Genomic DNA, 22481 nt, shown 5'->3' with positions numbered 1-22481 from the left:
AGTTGTGTTCTTTTCGAGTCCCTGACCATTTTTGTTAAATTCTTAGCTACTGTCCACACATTGGTGTACATTTGTACTTTTGGTAATTTCTCATTCCAGGTGAAATGGCAATCAGGCCCATTACTTGTTCTGACTACTGGCAGAATTTCACTTCATCCCCATCCTTCAGGGCCACCCTTGAGGGGGGTCGTAGAGCTGCAACTGTCTACTTTTAATTAGTGTCAGCATATACAGAACCGTGTATATACTGAACCCATTTTTTTTCTCCCATGAGTCAACAGGTCATTGGAAACCTTCCATGGATTCAGGTTGTGGATTAAGAGGAGAGGCAATATAACAGTCATAGGGCCCATTCAAATCTGGACTATTTGCTTATAAAACTTTATTGAACCTTCAGGATTTACTTGAATCCAGTTTTGTGTAGACCACTTTCACTTGACGATGGAGTGCTGTTGTGCATGCCCAAATTTATGGATTGCCAGATCAGACAATAGTGATTTTGTGATGGGCAGTTCTTGTCTCATGGTAAATTGGTGGCCATGAATGTATTATCTGCTGAGGGCCAGTAGTAAGTGTAAAGCTTGATTCTCAAGAGGAGAAGAGTTATCTCCAGAGGATGACTTACTTGCTTTGTTCCAACACCCTAAAAGTTTACATGTATTTCTAGAAGGACCTGCCAAACTTGACCTGCAGGAGCTTGAGCCATCAGAATGCTGTCATCAACTTGGTAGAGAGCTAAGTAGGACATGTGATGTTTTTGGAATGGAAAGTTGATTAAGATTACTATAGATTCTGCCAGAGTTATAAGATTCTATAGATTCTGCCGGAGTTGATACAGCTCTGAGGAAAGCTGTGAATGTGTATTGCTGGCCCTGACAGCTGAAGGAAACTGTCTTGGTAGTTTTTACTAGAACGATGGAAGAAATAGCTTCATTCCAATTGCCAGGAAATGTATTGACTGCAACAATGAAACTACATCTTCAACTGCAGCTGCAATTGCAATCACGTGTAATTATGCTTTCGGTAATTCACTGTCATTCCCTAAGATTCATCTGTATCCTGCACAAGCCAGATAGATGAGTTGAAGGCTGATGTGGTTGGAATCACCACCCATGTATCTTTTAAGTCCTTCCCAGTGGCACTGATCTCTGCAATCTCTCCAGAAAGGTGACATTACTTTTGACTTACTATTTTGGTAGGTAAAAGTTCTAGTGACTTCCATGTGCTCTTTTTCTATTCAGTTTTCCTCTGTAAATCCTCCACTCCATGCGTCAGGGAACTAGTAATGGATATGGTGCCAAGTTCTGCATTTGTCTTTTCTTAGCTCTGTATTCCAAACCAGGGAAATAAGGTGAGTTCAGGTACCTGCTAGAGCCACTGGTAATAGAAATTTAGCCAAAACTCAGTCTATCTCCTGACCTTTATCAGCTCCTACCCTAACTAGTGAACCACAATGGCGTGTTAGTTCTCTAAGTGTCAGTGTCAGCTCAGATCCAGTGCCCAGGTCTGTGAACCAGCTCAGGTCTGATCATTGGTTGAGAGTCAAGACTCTTTTCTATGTTGATTGCATTTAGACCTCTGGTAATTAGACCTAGAGCTTTTCTACTTACACGAATCAGATAACATTTAAGTAGAGTGTCAACCTATTTTAGTCCTATGAGCACTATGATCAGTTAGCCAACACCAGAGATCTCTGTGGGTAAAACCATTTTGTTTACTGCTTTGATTTCAACCATGTCCAGTTTGTTTCTGGAATTTAAGTGCACTACTTGGCCTTTGTCACCCAGATCCAGATCCCATCATCTTCACTGAATTCAGGGAACCTAGCTTGATTGCTGTTATCCCTGTTACGCAGAACTTATCGAGCCCCACAGAGCTAGGTCATCACGGATGCTGGGGCTACCCTCAACAATACATTTCTCAAACATTGGTAAAGAAAGTGTTTTTGTTTTTTGTTTTTAACTTACCCTGGAGACATAGTTAGGAGGTGAGTGAGCAGGACTTACATGATAAGTACTCTCCATATGTTAGGGAAGTTAGAAGCCATTTTCCTTAGAAACTCCAGAATGGGTACCCGTGTTTATAAGATAAGGAAGATGCTTATGTTCTCAGTGAGTAAAACAAATTAATATGCAGAATGTAGTCTCAGTTTGACAAGCATAACTGCCAACAAAATGTTTATATTTAATGCTTTTGGAGTGAAAAGGGAATTTTCTTGGTCATCAATGTATTTCGGTTTTCTTAGGTGAAGATATAACCCATTTGAATGTTATTTTCTGTGTCTTACTATGTGATTAAAAATCCACATTAAACAACAGTTTTTTTTCCTATTCTGAGGTTGAACAGGACTACTCATGTTCTATATGTATGTATACATACATTTATACACACATACATACACATATGTATTCTTAAAAAAACTCAGTCTTTTGCTTTCTGTTGTCTATCTATTCTTTTTCTTTCTTTCCTTTTTTTTAAAAAATTTCATTTATTTTAGAGAGAGAGAGTGAGAGAGACCACTAGTAAAAGGGAAAGGTAGAGGGAGAAGCAGACTCCCTGGTGAGCTGGAGCCCCATGTGGGACTCGATCCCAGGACCCTGGGATGCTGACCTGAACTGAAGGCAGATGCTTAAATAACTGAGCCACCCAGGCACCCTCTCCATTATTTCTTAATAATTCTTCCCTTTTGGGGTCTTGAAGGAAACTGAAATAGATAAGAGAATGTTTGAGATGGTTGAAGAGATAGAGTTACCTTATTCATGACAACTTACTGTGGAACTAACTATAGGTTACTGAGGTAATAACATCGGCTTGAGAAACCGTGGTTTATTTGGGCCAGGTAAAAATACTAAGTTTTTGAGCTTCTTTAAAAGAAAACATTTAAATTGAAGGCTTGGAACCATTTCTCCTACCTCCCTTTCTGCAGTGGACTACTTATTCAAAAAAGATTTGCCTTTATGTAATCATTCTAGGTAAGCGTATACCTAAGAAACATAGAAATTGGGTGCTCTATATTAAGATAGCAGTTTCTAATCCACCATGAGATCATGAAAGGTATGCCCTTGACAGGAGATTGATTAGTCCCACACAGGATGGAAAATTCATTCTTCCCCAAAGTCTTCTCCGGTCAGAAGCAGTGCCAGTTAAGGTTGGCCTTTTTAGCCAAATAATTATACCACAACCCGAGTGGAATTGTTAATCAGAATCAGATTCAGATGGTTTGCTTCAAATCACAAAGGATAATAATGCTTAAAAATAAAATCATATGATACATACCGGAAAAGAAGAATATCACTATAAGTATTAAAACATTCACTGGTTATGCTGTGGTTACACACACACACATATTTTTATATTCAATGTAAGTGTTATGATGTGGAGTAGAAATACAAAATAAAATGAAAATTCTCAAAAACAAAAACAAAAACAAAAAAAGATTTGCCAAGGTATACCTAGAGTTGAAATATACTTAATAATCAAGGTGAACAAGAGAGACTGAAACAGGTGGCAGTGATGGTAAAGTGTAGGCTGGCCTCCAAGTACTGAGACATACACGTATGGAGAGAAGGTTGGAAGGTTTTGAGTTGGTATTTTGAAATATAAAGTGTTCTAACATATTCTGGCTTCGTTTGGACTTCGACCTTTGAAAAGCCATTTACGACCGCTTTTCAAATTATTTTTATGGCTCTTCATCTGTGGATTTTAGAGCTTTCTTTGATAAGATATCATTAATAGGTTATTGTTTCTTATAATACTCAAGGGTTAGAATATTATTAGGTTAAATCAAATTATCAGTAATGTCCTGAGTCCTAGTGACCCTTTCTTCTTATTTATAAGCATTTTGCCATGTTAAGGGACAAGAAACGATTTCTTTTTATAATGAATGTGGGTGAGACGTAATGCATACTTTGTATTTCAACTGACTTTATTATATAAGCATTTTCAAGCAAAGAGACTTTATTTTACGTAGAGTATAAGAATATGCGTGGGTCAGTAAGGACAGGGCATTTTGTCCTCTTACCCTTTAACTCTCATATTAAAATGGTTTTATTCTTCTGAATTTCTAAGAGGAAGTTTTCTCCCTTATTGTAAAAGCCAGTAGATTTCCCGAGTGTCCTTGCATGATTTATTCATGGCCTACTTGTGTAGTACCAAAGAAAAGAATTATACATTACATTTTTTTTTTATCTTGTGCAAGAGCAATTTAAAAAAATATATATTTGGTAAGACCTTTAATAAAATTTTTAATGAGTTGTCTTTCTAACTCATAGTAATTATAAAGAGTACTGTCTCCTCCATTATCATGGTTCAGAGCAGGGTCTTTTTTTTTTTTTTTTTTTTGCCTAGCTGGGATATGTGTTGTTTCCATATTACTTCTGCTTTTTTTGGTTAAATATTCTTCTGTTTAAGAAAATCTAAGGTGAACCCATACTTAAGATAGTGTTTAAATCATACCTGGATGAATGTAATAAATTTATTAGTAACATTTTGTCCATGATTAAAACACTAAATATCACCAATATCTGGGATAGTCTGTCATTAACCAAAATTTTCCCTCCCTTCCTTCCTTCCTTTCTTTCCTCCTTTCTTTCTTTCATTCTTCTTTCCTTTATTGCCTTCTGTCCTATCCTCCAAAAGTTCTAGCAGTTGAATACATGAGGAATGGATAAATGATCTCATGTAATTATTTGTTTACTGTTCTTCCTCCTTTTTTTTTTTTCTTTAAAAAGATTTTATTTATTTACTTTAGAGATAGAGTGAAAACAGGAACAAGGCTGGGTGGGTGGGAGTGGGGGGAGGGAGAGGAGTAGAGGGAGAGAGAGGGCAGACTTCATGCTGAGGCTCCATCCCACCCCCTAGAGATCATGACTTGAGCTGCAATCAAGAGTTGGGACCTCCAACTGATTGAGCCATCCAGGGGCCCCTCTTTCCTCTTCTTTTTAGACTGTAAATTCTCTGAGGACAAAGACTACACTAATCTTATTCACCTCCATTTACCTAATGCCTTGGATTAGTAAGTAGTCGGAATTCAGTAAAGTATTTGAATGGAAGAGCCAATGAATAATAAAACATATATTATGAATGCATCTTTTTGAAATCATCCTTGTTAAAAATATGTTTCTTGTCTATTGCAATAGATTGTAAAATATGCTGGGGAGAAATTGTAATAGGAAAAGAGAAATATTTTTAATAGAATATTTCAACATTTGCTACTTGTTTTTTAACAGTAAAAGAGAAGTACGGTGAACAATCAATTTAAAGTGGTTTTTAAAACTAAACTTTTGATGATTTTGGATTAATCTTTTGAACTACAGTTGCCCATGTGACCTTGATTGGCTCAACTAACTTATGGCCCAACTAAATTAAAATAGTTTGAGGGCATAATATGGAAATACTCATATTTTTATAATAAGTATCAGTTTTAAGGGTTTTAATTCAAACATGATGTGGGCCTATGTAGATAATAGCATTTTTGTTATTTATTTCAAATTGTAACTTGAGAATTTTAAGGATTGAAGAGTGTTTCCAAGCATAACAGAAAATTATGTGCTCTTGGGTTCAGAAATTATTATTTAAGCAAAATAGGCCTGACTGATCAGAAACACAAGGACCAAAGTAAGTGTGTGTAACTTCCCAAAACAAGGTTAGTATTTGGGCTGTTCATTTAATTGTTGGATAACAGGTGTGTACAAATACTTCAGTTATTTAGGTGGTAGAGGGAAAAGAAGCTCACTACTAACTACAGTGTGGGCCTCGGTAAGGTAGGAAGTAGTCGTAAATTTGCACTTGATACCTTATGAACTTAATTTGATCATTTGTTTAGAAAGGCTATTAATACTTGGCTATCCAGCAGTATACTTTGGAGAGGAAGACTCTGCTCAGTGTTTCATAACATCTTTTCAGCTCTATCTAATTGTAATATCTCTGTTACTGTTTACTTAGCTTTTGTCTCCTTGTGACTTTAGGATATATTTTCATCTTACATTTTTCTCTAGGCATCCACAAGGACAAAGATAAACCTCCCAGTTTCTCTGTTGTCCTTGAGACTTTGAGGCGTACCTTGACAGATTACCAGAACAAGCTGGAGGAGGCGTCTAATGAGGTAACACTTGCACTATTTGGCTCCACACTTCTCGCCTTCGGCCTGCAGCACTCTGGTTCCGTGCTTGTTACAAAGGTCAGAAAGATTGGGAATGTTGAATTGACAGCTTCCCCGATACAAAAAATAATAAATTGTCTGTCGCTGTTCTTTCTTTAAGTGTGGCCTAAAGTCGTGTCTCACTTACGGTTTTGTAACTCTAAAGTCATACCATTATTTTCAAAGTTACGAAGACTCTGTCACTTCTTGGCCTTCAAAATTTATCTATTTGAAGTTAATAAAAAATGACACAAGTCATCTAAGGTAATATGTATTCAATTTGAATGTTGACATGGTTTTAGGAAATTAGGACTAGGTAGTGGAAATTCCAGTTTTGTCAAGATTTTAGGGTAAGATTTCTACAAATTACGGAAGTCTTAACAAAACAAGAGAGAAAAACCAGTGTCTGTCTGATGTAGCCTGGTAGTTTTTGGTTTGCTGATTTAAAAAGCTCGTGCTTCTATTTTCCATCTCATTTGTGTTGTTTATTGTGCGGGTTGGTAATTTTCTTGGGTATTAAAATGTTTTATGAATTTGTGCTTTAAAAATTGAAGAATTTGTTTAGTTGGCTCTTGTCAAACTAGAGAGTATGAAATAATTACAGGAAATACAATTAGTTAGCAAAACAACCAACAGATTGTTCAAACCAAAGACAAGCCACAGAGCATGGAATTCACTGTCTATCTTTTTGTGTATTTGTTTCTTTCAAATAACACAAGGCCACGCAGTCATTCTATTTCACATTTCAGAGGAGGTTCATTTTACTATAGTTTACCATGGTCAACAAAGAAGGAAAAGTGAGGTCTTCTTAATACCCTCTGTAATTGTTCAAAGGGCAAAAAGAAAGTGACCATGGAAATAATTAAATTTCTATAAAGAACAAACACTGCTAAGTCTTTCCTAGTGAGACAAGACAACCTGTATTGTTAGTAGTTTATGCAACTCTTCTGAGGCCTAGGTCTGGACGCTGCAGGGTAACTAGGAACATATTACCCACAGCGAATTGTTATTTGGGAGGATGAATGTCACGTGATCCTTAGCACAGTTGAAAAGTCGACTCAGCAGGCTTTGGCTTAGTAATGTGCTTTGTTGTGAACCAGTGCCAGAGACAGCAGTGGGGAGACCAAGGGGGTGGCTGCAAAGAAAGCAAAAAGAGCAGTCTGACAGAAAGAAGAATGAACTGTCAAAGAAAATAAATCACAAGCGGAGCAGGACCAACTGATGACCTGCCACAAGCCTTCCCAGTAGGACTGCATGTGACCGACCCTGAAGTTGTCATATGGAGTGAGAGACCCCTGAATACCCCCATGATGTATAGAAACAGCAGTTTCGCGCTCTCTGTGCTTTTCTTCTCTCTGTATAGATGCCACTGCTTTTGGCATTTTGGTCCGGTAGGAGTTTAAGAATAAAGTTGTATTTGTTTACAGTAAGCACGAAATCCTTTATCCAGTCATCAAGGGAAAAACAGGAACATCACTGACATTTTAAGCTTGAATGCTTTTTCTTTTTCACCACGTGAACTCATGACAGAAATGACAGGGTTAACCAAAAGAAATAATTTTTCAAGATTCTTAATCGCTATTGGAACATTGGCATTTAAGTAATTGCCTAAAACAACATTTAAAGATTAGCTTTTGGATGACTCACCCTGGAAAACATAAAAAAAAAGTAACTTACATTTTCTTTCATCAGCTAAACAGCATGAATGATGCTAAAGAAAAGGCATCGAGTGAACTTGATTCTACCAAACAGAAGATAGAGTCTCACACTAAAAATATAAAGGTATTATGACTTAGAATAACCTTTTCCTTTTGTATTCAGAAACAATTATGATTACCTAGGGAATGCTTTTAAAGTAGAGATATCTGAAAATGTATCTCCCTATTTTTTATTAAGTACATTTGGATACAATTTTGATTTTTTATTGTTGATCAAAGTAACAAGAATGTATTTTTCACTAAAAAAAATAAAACTTGGTTGGAAATTATTTTGGTTAAAGGAAAGATGTATTTCCTAGATTTAATAATTATAATACCATAGATTCAAAAAATGATTTAAGATTTAATGCCCAGCCCCAGATCCGTATTCAACATATTTTACATAATCACATCAGTATTTGGAGTCCGTTTTCATCATTTTAGGGTGGAGCAATTGTTTTTAGAGCATCATGCCTAATAATGGGCTGAGACTGCATCTGGCTAAGGTCCAAGGCAAGAGCTTATTTTATTTTCTGCGCTGGGTTTCTGTACTACATCTTTGCAAAATTATACTGAGGGAAGTCTCAGAGTTGGAAATTTTTTGTGTTGGTTCATATTGAGTTTGTCGTGGACATACTTCAGTAGAATTTGTTAATAAGGTTTAAGAAGAAATAGCTCAGAATTTTATGTCACACACTTGAGATTTTTATTGGTATTTGGATGTCATTGGGAGGTAAATGTTCTTATATTAAATGTAAAACATTTGAAAGTTTTTTGAGCTGCCAAGCTATTTTTTTTTTTATAATGAATTGAAAGGAAAACTCCTTTTCAAAGAGCTTTCTGGAATTAGCCATCTTAGGAACATTTGATGTTTCAGTGTTAAAGCTTAATAGTTTTTTCTAACTTTTGAGCGATAGAAAATTGATTCAGTAAATTACTGTAATCTTTAGCATTGTAGCCAAATGCTTGTGTTTGTGATTGTTTTATGGGAAAGTGTGGGAGGTCTTCATTATTATGTATTTTGTCTTTGCAACCTCGGCCCCTTTACTGGCCGGCCTTCATGTAGTCTCTCTATTTTGCATCTCGGACAGGACCTTCAGGATAAACTGGCTGATGTGAGTAAAGAGTTAAGTCACTTACGCACGAAATGTGCAGACAGAGAGGCTCTCATAAGCACTTTGAAAGTGGAACTACAAAATGTGCTGCACTGTTGGGAGAAAGAAAAGGCTCGAGCAGCCCAGTCGGAGAGTGAACTGCAGAAGCTTGCCCAGGCTTTCCAGAAGGATACTGAGGTATTACCTGACACAGGACGCCTGGCAGGAAAGGCCTTCACTAATCTCAGTTTTCTAAATTTACATACATCAAGTGGCTGCTTTTACTGTGATTCAATCTAATTCACAAAATTGTTCTGAACCGACTCTTTTGAAATATTCATGTCAGCCATGAAATCGGTCACTCCATTACTCTAGTGTCATCCCATTTTGGAGAGAAGTAATGGAGTTTAACCCCTCTGTCACTTGTGTGGCTTCATCTCTCTAGAACATCATATCCTAAGCACTGAGGCTCCCAACACTTTTTTCAAAATGTGCCTCTTTGCCGGTGACAGAATTATTTCTTATTTCAGTAGTTTAGTAGCTGAACATGGTGGAAAGAATATGTTTTTTATAATCAGAAAGAACCGGACTTGGCTGCTGGTACTCCTATTTATAAACTGTGAATATGGACAAGCCACGCACCTTAGTCTCCCCACATCTTAGTTTCCTTATGTGCAAAACAGGAATAACATCTTTAACAGTCTCCGTATTCTTTATAACTGTAGGATATTAACCAGCATTTTGGAAAAGACAAGTCCCACAATATTGAAACTTTATTTAGATGCCCTGAGAGTTGCCTATCTATTTTTATTTATTAATGAGTTCTTAAAATATTATGACAAAACTTTTCTATTTTGTATGAGCCTGTGTGAATGGAATTGTTATCTTATATATTCATTTACCCATGGGATATAGAGTTAGTTTAGCTAGTGTGGAACTGGTTTATCTGAGTTGTCCTGCATATTGAGTTCATTACTCCAACAAATATGAACATGAATGCCAAGAGAGTAAAAAGGAAACATTCTTTCCACTCTTCTTACAGTCTGGGATTTAAATTGTGTCCACATGAAGGGGCTGGAATTGTTCTACGCATCAGATAATGATTAAAGGAAAGGAAACTAGAAGCCTGCCTGTATTGTAAAGTCAGCATGTCTACAGCGTTGTGGTTGGGTTCAACATGTGTGAATTGATTTTGGATCTTGAGATTCTCTTTTCACGCCAAATGGATGATTATCATGCATGGTTTGTCACAGCCCAAGCAAAAAGGACATAATGGCGACACAGTGAATTATCCTTTAGGATGAACTCGATCACTTGGCAAAATGTGGAGGGTGAAGACTTTTAGTGCCTGAATGTTACATTTGGTTAGTTATATTTAATAAGATTTTTAAACATCTCAACCCCGTTGAAAATGCAAAAGACATCTTTAATTGCTTAAAAAGAAAAAGGCATAACATATTTATGAGGATTCTTCTGATATCCTAACTCAAGTTTGTGGTTGTAACTACATATCAAAATTTTTTTGGTTTTAACTTACTATATTTGGAAAAAGGCATGGTGGCATATAGAGAGAATTAGAGATACACATTTTTATATTATATATGTATTATATATACACACATATGATACATATATACATACATAATATATACATATATTCATATATATAAAAAATTTCTCCACAATTTATAATTACACAACCTTTATATACAGGTTTCCTTATCTAGAAGATTAGTATTTCTATTTTTCCCCTCTCAAATTTTCTCCTTTTTAACATTTTTCTTGCTGATCTACTAAAAAAAAAAATAAAGGAACTTATTTTGTCTACATAAAATATTCTTTTACAGCTTTACACTGACCTTGTCTTGAGTTCCACTCTTGGGCACTTTATAGATGAAGCACCTTATAAAGAGAACCGTTTGGCATTTTCATAAATAAACTCTTTCTGTGTGTTCAAGATGGGTTCAGCTTTTTAGTGAATTCTATGACATAGTGTTTCTGGGTTGTTAAACAGTGGATGGTTTAGTTACTACAATGGCAACATCATTTTGAGAACTTTTTGTTATGTATTTTTCTTTTCTTTTTTTTTTTTTTAAAGATTTTATTCATTATTTGACAGAGAGAGAGATCACAAGTAGACAGAGAAGCAGGCAGAGAGAGGGGGGAAGCAGGCTCCCCGCTGAGCAGAGAGCCCGATGTGGGGCTTGATCCCAGGACTCTGGGATCATGACCTGAGCCAAAGGCAGAGGCCTAACCCACTGAGCCACTCAGGTGCTCCTGTTATGTATTTCTAATTGGACAGTTTGGAAAATATGTTGTCGGCAGCTGTGTCCATTTCTTTTTGCCTGTTACTTCGTAGTATTTAAACACCTTGAAATGCCCAATGTGCAAAATACTATATGAACTTACCAGGAAAACAAATGAGCCCCTCTTCCTATCTCTCATATCACTGTCTGCTTTGCCTAAGGGGCTGAGGATAGATTTCCTATAAGTGGTAAGCACTTTCTATAAGTGGTATAACTTAGTCTTTAACAGAGCTGAGTAGCACTCTTCTCTCTATAATGGTTTTCTGACTTAAATAACATCTGTTTTGGCAAATGTAAATATGAAATTATAGGATTACTGTCCTGATAGCTAGTCAAAAGGGCTTAGAAACAATTAGTACAGATATGTCCTGTCAGTGCTGAGAAAGCTGATGCCCAGTTACTTAGGTCACATCCACAGGAGGAGCAGAGCTGGGGTCAGAACCCTGGTCTTCTGGCTTCTAGACTACAGATTTTGTTTTTGAATGCCAAGTTTAAGCAATTCCAAGTTGGGTTTTTTTTGTTTTGTTTTTTTTAAGATTTCGTTTATTTATTTGACAGAGACAGAGAGAGAGGGAACACAAGCAGGGGGAGTGGGAGAGGGAGAAGCAGGTTCCCCGCAGAGCAGGGAGCCCGATGTGGGGCTTGATCCCAGGACCCCGGGATCACGACACCTGAGCTGAAGGCAGACACTTAATGACTGAGCCACCCAGGTGCCCCAGCAATTCCAAGTTCTTATCTGATGCTTTTAAATGTCAAAAAAGTCACTCAAAATGACAGTGTATTTCAAGACTTGGGTATTTTAATTCCTTTCCAAGTTTTTGAAACAAATTCTTCCCCACATGTAATATGTATTTTACTTCTTACAGTGTTGATATACTGGAATTAATTTTTCTTTTTTTTCTCACAGGAGAAGCTAACCTTTCTTCATACCTTATATCAGCACTTGATAGCAGGCTGCGTGCTCATGAAACAACCGGAAGGCATGCTGGATAAATTCTCTTGGACTGAGCTTTGTGCAGTCTTGCAGGAGAATGTTGATGCCCTGATCGCAGACCTCACCAGGGCTAATGAGAAGGTAACTGTCCTCAGGCACCAGATACCTCTATTAAATTCAGTGACATTTGTCCACATCACAGTATCATTAAGAGGGGCTGACATTCATCTTATTTCAAAAAGAATTTGGATGTTAATAATTCAATACCATTAATTATGGCTTGTCTACAACTCAGTTTGATGCCATTGCTGTGGGCATGTAAATGTGACTGAAGTCTGTATGAAGTCTCTAAGCTCCATACTCTGTGCAGGACATGCTAATACTACTAGCCAGTATTAGCCACAGGGACCTAATTAAAAGAAAATAAATTAATCTTACTGATGAAGCAATTCAAAGAACTTAGTCATTTACATTAATAAACCAACTCTTTATGTTAGCATAAAATAGAAACAAGATACAGTTATTCAAAAACATGATCTTAACATTTTTGCCCAGGAAATAACGAGGTGTTACTTTAAAAGCACTTAAAAATTTAAAATCATGTTTATGGTATTTCTTGAATCATAACAAACTGTGTATTAACAGGCCCCATTCAGTGCTATAGTGTGTTCAAAGTGTAGATGGTAGCAGAAAACAGGGGACTTCACCAGCCCAGGAATTCAGTCTTTCAAAAAAAACCCCCAAAACAACCCTCCCCCCCAAAACCCCAACAAGCCCTCTTTTGGTTATGGAGAATTAAAATGGCTTAGCAGACCAATGTATTCTGCTGATAAAGATACTGATTCTCATCCCGGCTCTACTGACCTGGTCAGGACTGTATTATGTGGTCTAGTTTCCAGATCTTAGTTGCCATGGCATTTGCTCTTAAGAGATGTGAAAAAAAAAAACAACCTGTTACCAGAGTTGTTTTTTTTCCCCCCTCCTCCAATCTGTTGAACTAATGAAACAGCATCTTGGCTGTTTCATAAAATTGTATAAAATACAATTTTACAGTAAGAACATTTTTCCTTGGTTTGATTGGCAAACACAACCTTAGGCACTGAGAAGTAGGATTAAGGAAATGAGGGAACACATTGTGAGAAGCACAGATGCTGTTCATGATCGAGAATGTGTGTGTAATGGGTTTGAAAATTACTGATAATTAAAATGAGTATATGTTTGAACCCTCTGAGATGGTATTATGTTTTAATAGTTTTTCATAGTTTCAAAACATTGTCGTACATGTTAGATGATGATTTTCTTTCTGGTGTTTTGAACGTGAAGTAAAAAATGGTTGTAACATTCTGTTTTATTATATGTAAAATGTTAGTAGATTTGTAAATCTCATTGAAATACTTCATTTCCCATTGAGATATGTGAATAGCTTGAGCTTTGGTTCTAGAAGTAAAAATATTTTTAATTTTCTCAGTAAAGTTGATTATAGAATGAGTAACTTTATTAGAAAGAGAAGAAAGACTTATTATCTAAGCACAGATACATACAAATGACCCCATTTTCTCCTACGATATGATAATTTGTCCTACCAATTTCTGTTTCTTTTTTTTTCTTTTCCATTTTAACTTAAAATTTTTAAGTGAACTTAAGGAACGAAACATAGTAGAAGATTCTGGATGGTGTTTGGGGGGTTGCTACAAAGACATGTTTTGTGAACATATCTCATTCTCTGTTGCGCAACCCTATTTAGATAAGTCACCTGGAGTATATCTGTAAAAACAAGTCTGATACGATGAGAGAACTTCAGCAGACCCAGGAAGACACCTTTAACAAAGTGGCTGAGCAGATCAAAGCCCAGGAGAGCTGCTGGCACAAACAAAAGAAGGAACTGGAGCTGCAGTACTCGGAGCTCCTCCTGGAGGTGCAGAGGAGGGCACAGGTGCGCTGCTTCTGCCAAGAGCTTTACCAGTACGGTGCTCGGTCTTTTGTTATTGCCAGTGTTTTCTTTGAGTACCAAAGCGAAATCAGTTTAGAACTTTTTGAGAACCACATAGAACTTGTCAGGCATACATGCATATGATTGTGCAAACACACACATATATATTGGATTTGATTGAGAACGGAAGTTATGGGTAGTTAACATGACCGAATTTTTTCCTATACAAATTATTGTCATCATAGTTTATATTGTTAACTGTGATCCCTTCCCCGTCAAGAATAACATACTGATAGTGTCTACTTTTTGTTGTTGTTGTTGTTACTGACTTTAATAATAGTTCATGTGTTCCCAAGATCAGATACTTAGAACCTGACTCAGTATTTAACCTCTTTATTTGGACCATTATTATACTGGGTCATACTTGTATTGGCAAGTTTAATTAAAGGAAAGAAACCGTATTATTTTTATTTGTCAAAAAATAGTTTCAGATTGCTTAAAAGAACACGATTCCGCTTTCCGTATGTGAACTTATACCGTTCTCTGTGAATTTGAAGAGTTAATACATTCACTAAAAGTAGCCATGTGTTTGGTGTTGCAGGGTGCTGTGTGATATGGTCTGCATTTTCTACTACTGAAATAAAAGACCTAAACAATTTATTATATTTTCCTTAGAGGTACCATTGGCATTCAGTGACGTGAACAGATCTTAAGTGTATAGTTTGATGTTTGGATTGATGCAAAGACCTATGGAACCATATTCCACTTAAAACTTAAATTATTTCATTACCCAGAAAGTTCTTCTGTGCCTTCTTCTGGTTCCCACCACATAGGCAGCCAGCGTTCCGATCCTGTCATTATAGATTACTTTCACTTGCTTTTGAGTTTCCTCTCAATGGAATCATTCAGTATGTATTGTTTGGTGGTTGGTTTATTTCACCCCAAATATTTTCTGAAACTCATCCATGTTGTTGTGAGTGTCAGTAATGCATTCTGTTTTTATGGTCAAGTAGCATTCTATTTTATAATTAAACCACAATTTGATAGATTGTGAGTTGATGGATATTTCAGTTGTTTCCAGTTTTTGGCTATTGTAAATGAAATTGCAACAGATATTATAGAAGTATTTTGTTGACATATGGTTTTCATTTTTCTTGGTTAAGAGTGCAATTGCTAGGTCACAGGATAGCTGTATTTTTTTTTTAAGTCTCAATTTTTTTTTCAAAATGGTTGTATTATTTTATATTTCTACCACCAATATATGAAAGTTTCTATTATTCTTCATCCTCTGCAACATTTGGTATTGTCAGTCTTTAAAATTTTAGCCATGCTAGTTGTTTTAAAAAGGTATCTCATTGTGGTTTTAATTCGTATTTTCCTAGTGATTAATGATGTTCAGGACTTTTCATGTTCTTATTGGTCATTCATATATCTTCTTTTGTGAAATGTCTCTTCAAATGTTTGCCCATTAAAAAATTGGGATTGCTTGTGTTTTATTAGTGATTTGTAAGAGTTCTTTAGATATTCTGGATATAAATCCTTTCTTATACATGTGCATCACAAGTTCCAATACTCACTTGTCTTTTCATGTTTTAGTATTTCTTTTGCTGATCACAAATTTTAATATTTTAATCAAGCCCAACCTATAAATCTTTTTGGGTATTTATTTTTATGTGGTAAGCAACGTATCTGTACTCCAAATTTGTATGGATAATCTCCTATTATTTCTTCTAGAAGTTTGAAAATTTTAGCTTTCATGATGAGATCTATGATCCATCTCAAGTTAATTTTTGTATTTAATCTTAGGTAGAAGCTGAGGTTCATTTCCCCCCATATTTATTGTTCCCATACCGTCATTCATGACTTTATTTTCCTCATTGAATAGCCGTGGTCCCTTTGTGAGAACAAAACAAAAACAACTGATCATATATAAGAACCACAGGTTTGTTGGGGATCTGTAAAGTTTTGCCTTTTCCAGGATGTCATATAAGTGGAGTCATATGTCACCTTTTGGGTCTGACTTTTTTTTTCACTTAGCAAAACATGTTTGGGAATTATTCATGTTTTTGCATATAGCAGTAGTTCATTCCTTTTTACTGCTGAGTTATATTCCATTGTATGGATGTATCACTGTTTATGCTTGCTGATGAGCCTTTGGGTTATTTTTATTTTCTAGTAATTATGACTAAAGAACCTATCATGGATAGGTTGTTGTGTGATCATAAGTTTTTACTTCTCTTGGGTAAATACTTAGAGGAGTGTGATTTCTGGGTTATATGGTAAGTACATATTTATATGTTATATAAACGGTTATATGGTAAAAACTGACACTGTTTTCCCAAGTGGCTGTACAATTTTGACTTCCCACTAACATGTAAGGGAGTTCTAATTAGTCTGCATCTGTGCCAGCATGTGGTTTCATAATTTTTTTTTCCTTTTTAGATAGTCTAGTAGGCAAGGAGTGGTTGTGGTTTTAATTTCCATTTTCCCTGATGAATGGTTTTTTCATATGCTTATTTGCCATCTGTACATATTTTTGGGTAAATAACTTGTTCATATCTTTTGCCCACTTTTTAATTGGATTGCTTGTTTCCTTGTAGTTGAATTTTGAGAGTCATTTACATATTCTGAATAGAAGCCATTTGTCAGGTGATTTGCAAATATTTTCTCCCATTCACTTAAAAGTTCTTTGGCAGAGCCAGTATTTTACATTTTTATCAAGTCCATCTTATCAAATTTTTTCTTTTATGACTTATGCTTTTAGTGTTGTATCTAAGAAGTGTTTGCTTAGTGCAAGGTCACCAAGATTTCCTCCCATTTTTTTCTTCTATATGTTTTGTAGTTTTAAGTTTTGCAAATAGGTCTATGATTCATTTTCAGTAAATTTTTGTAAAGATGTGAAGTATGGGTTGATGTCCATTTGCTTTTCATATGGATATCCAGTCAATCCAGCACTGTTTATTAGAAGATTACCCTTTCTCAATTGAATTGCCTTTGAACTTTGTCAAAATCAATTTGCTATATTTGTTACATGTCTGTTTCTGACTTCTCAATAATATTCCATTTATTTGTATGTCTGTACATTAAACTATACTGATTTGATTTTTGTAGGTTTTTAGAAAGTCTTGAATTCAGGGAGTGTGACTCTTCCAACTTCCTTTATTTCCTATCAGTTTTTTTTATTGAATAAATTTAACATGTAACATTATGTAAATTTAAGATGTACATTGTGTTAATTTGATACATTTATATATTGTAATATGATTGCCATTGTAATGATATTTATCACATTGCATACTTATAGTACAACATTTTTATTATTGTCTATATTCAATAAACTGTGCATTTAATCTCCATGGCTATTTTAGTACTTATAAAAGTTTGTACCCTTAAGCAACATCAGTTTAACCCCCCTTTCCAATCCTCCATCCCCTATCCCCTGGTAACAACCATTTTGCTTTCTTTCTTTCTTTCTTTCTTTTTTTTTTAGCATGGTTGATCTTTTAAGATTCCATGTATAATTGATACATTTAATACACCTCTTTGTCTGGCTTACCCCCTTTAGCATAATGTACTCAAGGCCCATTTATGTTTTTGCAAATGATAGGATATCCTCCTTCCTCATGGCTGAATAATATTTTGTTGTGTATATACACCACATCTCTTTTATCCATTCATCTGGTGATGGGCATTTGGTTGTTTTCATATTGTGACTACTGTGTATGGTGCTGCAGTACTATGCATGGGGATGCATATGTCTCATCAAGTTCCTGTTTTCACTTCCTTTGAGTATATTCCCATAAGTGGAGTTGATGGAATGTATGGCAGGTGTATTTTCAAGTTTTTGAGTGACCTCTATATTGTTTTCCATAGTGATTGAACTAATTTACATTCCCATATTCTCACCAGTACCTGTTGTCTCTTGTCTTTTAGAAGCTGGCCATTCCAGCAGGTGTGAGGTGATATCTCAATGCAGTTTTTATTTGCATTTCCCTGATAATGAGTGATGTTGAGCATCTTCTCATGTGCTTGTTGACCATTTTGATGTCTTCTTTGGAAGAATGTTTATTTAGTTCTCCTGACCATTTAAAAAATGGGCCTTTTTTTCATTATGAAGTTGTGTCAGTTTTTATGTATTTTGGGTATTAACCCCTTATCTGATAAAGATTTGAAATTTTTTTTTCCCATTTTGTAGGCTGCTTTTTCATTTTGTTAGTTTCTTTTGCTGTGCAGAAGCTTTTGAGTTTGATGTAGCCCTGTTTATTGGTTTTTGCTTTTGTTGTTTGTACTTTTGACATCATACCCAAAAGAACATTGCTAAGTATCAATGATCTTCTTTTCTATATTCCAGGAGTTTTTTGGTATCAGGTGTTATATTTAAATCTTTGACCCATTTGGAGTTAATTTTGTGAGTTGTGTGAATTAGGGGATCCAATTTATTGCTGTGTGTACGTTCCTCCGGTTTTCCCAGCACCATTTGAAGAGAGTATCTTTTACCCATTAGGTGGTCTTGGCTCTCTTGTCCAATATTAGTTGACTGTATATACCAGGATTTAATTCTGGGCTCTTTATTCTGTTCCACTGGTCTATGTGTCTGTTTTTGTGCCAGTATCATACTGTTTTTATAACTATGACTTGCTGATGATTTGATCTTATATATAAAAAACTTTAAAGAGCCAATCAAAAAACTGTTGGGTTAATTAAAGATTTCAGTAAAGTGGCAGGTTAAAAAAAATCCACTAACAGAAATAATGAAATACTGAAAAAAGAAGTAAAGAAAATTATCCCATTTACAAAAATCATAAAATACTTAGGAATAAATTTTATCAAAGAAGTGAAAGATTGTACAATGAAAACTGTAAGACTTGGCTCAAAGAAATCGAAGACACAAGCAAATGGAAAGACTTCCTGTGTTCATGGATTGAAGATTTCACATTGTTAAAATGGCCATACCATTTATACCAAAAGCCATCTATAGATTCAATGCATTCCCCACCAAAATACCAAAGGCATTCTTCATAGAAATAGAAGAAACAATCCTAAAATTTGTATGGAAACACAAAAGACCATATTAACCAAAGCAGTCCTGAGAAAAAAGAGCAAAACCAGGGGTATCATGCTTCCTGATTTCAAACTATCCTATCAGTGTTATGAATTCATTTTTATTCTTTTTTTCTTCTTTAAAATGTAATTAATTAACATATAGTATATTATTACTTTTAGATATAGAGTTCAATGATTCATCAGTCTTATATAATACTCAGTGCTCATTACTTCCCATGCCCTCCTTAATGTCCATCAACCAGTTACCCTATTCCCCCTCAACAACCCTCAGTTTTTTTCCTAAGAGTAAGAGTACAGTTTGTCTCTGTCTCTGACTTTGTTGTTTTATTTTTCCCTCCCTTCCCTTATGATTCTGTTTTGTTTCTGAAATTCCACATGTGAGTTAGTTCATATGACAGTTGTCTTTTTCTGATTCACTTATTTTGCTTAGCATAATACTCTCCAGTTCCATCCACATCGTTACAAATGGCAAGATTATATTTTTTGATTGCTAAGTAGTATTCCATTTTGTGTGTGTGTGTGTGTGTGTGTGTGTGTGTGTGTGTATGTCAATGACATCTTTACCCATTCATCTGTTGTTAGACATCTGGGCTCTATCAGTAGTTTGGCTATTGTGAACATTGCTGCTGTAAACATTCGGGTGCAGGTGCCTCTTCAGATCACTACATTTGTCTCTTTGGGGCAGATACCTAATAGTAGTTTAATCGTTGAGTTGTAGAATGGCTCTATTTTCAACATTTTGAGGGACCTCCATACTGTTTTCCAGAGTGGCTGCATCTGCTTACATTCCCACCAATGGTGTAAGAGGGTTCCCCTTTCTCCACATCCTTGCCAACATCTATTGTTTCCTGATTTATTCATTTTAGCCATTCTGACTGGTGTGAGGTGGTATCTTGTTGTGGTTTTGATTTGCATTTCCCTAGTGCTGAGTGATATTGAGCATTTTTTCATGTACCTGCTGCCCATTTGGATGTCTTCTTTGGAGAAATGTCTGTTCATGTCTTCTGCCCATTTCTTGACTGGATTATTTGTTCTTTGGGTATTGAGTTTGGTAAGTTCTTGATAGATTTTGGATACTAGCCCTTTATCTGATAAGACATTTGCAAATATCTTCTCCCATCTGCCAGTTGTATTTTGGTTGACTGTTTCCTTTGATGTGCAGCAGTTTTTATTTTGATGAAGTCCCAACAGTTCATCTTTGCCTCTGTTTCCCTTATTTTTGGAGATGTGTCTAGCCAGAAGTTGCTGCAGCTGAGGTTGAAGTGGTTGCTGCCTGTGTCCTCCTCTAGGATTTTGATGGATTATTGTCTCACATTTAGGTCTTTCACCCATTTTGAGTTTATATTTCTGTATTGTGTAAGGAAATGGTCCAGTTTCATTCTTCTGCATGTGGCTGTCCAATTTTCCCAACACCATTTGTTGAAGAGACTGTCCTTTTTCCATTGGAACTTCTTTCCTGTTTTGTCAAAAATTAATGGGCCATAGAGTTGAGGGTTCATTTCTGGGTTCTCTATTTTGTTCCATTGATCTATATGTCTGTTTTTGTGCAATCATACTGTCTTGATGGTTATAGCTTTGTAATAGAGCTTGAAGTCCGGAATTGTGATGCCTCCAGCTTTGGTTTTCTTTTTCAACATTCCTCTGGCTATTCAGGGTCTTTTCTGGTTCCATACAAATTTTAGGATATTTGTTCCATTTCTGTGAAAAAAGCTGATGGTATTTTGATAGGGATTGTATTAAGTGTGTAGATTGCTCTATGTAGCATAGACATTTTCACAGTATTTATTCTTCCAATCATGAGCAGGGAGGTTTTTCCATTTCTTTGTGTCTTCTTCAATTTCTTTCAGGAGTGTTCTATAGTTTTCTGAGTACAGATCCTTTGCCTCTTTGGTTAGGTTTATTCCTAGGTATCATGTGGTTTTGGTGCAATTGTAAATGGGATTGATTCCTTGATTTCTCTTTCTTCTGTCTCATTGTTGGTGTTTAGAAATGCAACCGATTCTGTGCATTGATTTTATATCTTGCCACTTTGCTGAATTCCTATATGAGTTCTAGCAATTTTGGGATGGAGGCCTTTGGGTTTTCCACATATAGTATTATGTCATCTGGGAAGAGTGAGAGTTTGACTTCTTTGCTGATTCGGATGCTTTTTATTTCTTTTTGTTGTCTGATTACCAAGGCTAGGACCTCTAGTACTATGTTGAAGAGCAGTGGTGAGAGTGGACATCCCTGCCATGTTCCTGACCTTAGGGGAAAAGCTATCAGTTTTTCCCCATTGAGAATGACATTCACTGTGGGCTTTTTGTAGATGGCTTTTACAATATTGAGGTATGTTCCTTCTATCCCTACACTGTGAGAGTGTAAATCAAGAAAGATGCTGTACTTTGTCAAATGTTTTTTCTGCATCTATTAAGAGGAACATATGGTTCTTGCCCTTTCTTCTGTTAATGTATTGTATCACATTGATTGATTTGTGGATGTTGAACCACCCTTGCAGGAATAAATCCCACTTGGTCATGGTGAATGGAGAGTACTTTTAATGTACTCTCAGATCCTATTGGCTGGTAACTTGTTGAGAATTTTTGCATCCATGTTCATCAGGGATATTGGTCTGTAATTTTCCTTTTTGATAGGGGTCTTTGTCTTATTTTGGGATGAAGGTAATGCTGGCTTCATAGAAAGAGTTTGGAAGTTTTCCTTCCATTTATGTTTTTTAAAACAGCTTCAGAAGAATAGGGCTCATTTAGTGATCACAAATTCTTTTAATTTCTGTTTGTCCTGGAATCTTTTTATCTCCCCTTCTGTTTTGAATGACATATTGCTGGATACAATATTCTTGGCTTCATATTTTTCCCATTAAGCACTCTGAATATACCATGCCAGTCTTTTCTGGCCTACCAGGTCTCTGTACATAGGTCTCCTGCCAGCCTGCTATTTCTATGCTTGTAGGTTATGGACCTCTTGTCCCAAATTTCTTACAGGATTTTCTCTTGATCTCTGAGATTTGCAAGTTTCACTATTATATATTGGGGTGTTGACCTATTTTTATTGATTTTAAGGGTAGTTCTCTGTGCCTCCTAGACTTGAATGCCCGTTTTCTTACCCAGATTTGGGAAGTTCTGCACTATAATTTGCTCTAATATACCTTCTGCCCCTCTCTTTTTCTCTCTCTTTCTTCTTCTTCTGGGATCCCAATTATTCTAATACTGTTTTGCTTAATGGTATCACTTATCTCTGGAATTCCCCCCTCGTGATCCAGTAGTTGCTTATATCTCTTTTTCTCAGCCTCTTCATTCTCCATCATTTGGTCTTCTATC

The 22481-nt window shown here is 35.9% G+C and overlaps 1 protein-coding gene across 6 annotated transcripts in view; it reads left to right on the top strand.

Annotated features, from left to right (window-relative positions):
• Positions 1-22481, top strand: part of CCDC171 (coiled-coil domain containing 171) — a 306243-nt gene that overhangs the window by 117743 nt on the left and 166019 nt on the right. For all 6 annotated transcript variants that reach the window (XM_032307226.1, XM_032307225.1, XM_032307227.1 and 3 more), the window contains 5 exons: positions 5997-6103; positions 7832-7921; positions 8928-9128; positions 12144-12311; positions 13915-14103. In XM_032307226.1, coding sequence (XP_032163117.1) covers positions 5997-6103; positions 7832-7921; positions 8928-9128; positions 12144-12311; positions 13915-14103 — 755 coding nt within the window. The remainder of the gene's footprint in view (positions 1-5996; positions 6104-7831; positions 7922-8927; positions 9129-12143; positions 12312-13914; positions 14104-22481) is intronic.

Source organism: Mustela erminea, chromosome 12 (assembly GCF_009829155.1).
Source record: "Mustela erminea isolate mMusErm1 chromosome 12, mMusErm1.Pri, whole genome shotgun sequence".
Classification (NCBI taxonomy): Eukaryota; Metazoa; Chordata; class Mammalia; order Carnivora; family Mustelidae; genus Mustela; species Mustela erminea.
Note: the sequence above shows the minus strand (reverse complement) of the source record. Positions and strands in the feature narration are given on the sequence as shown.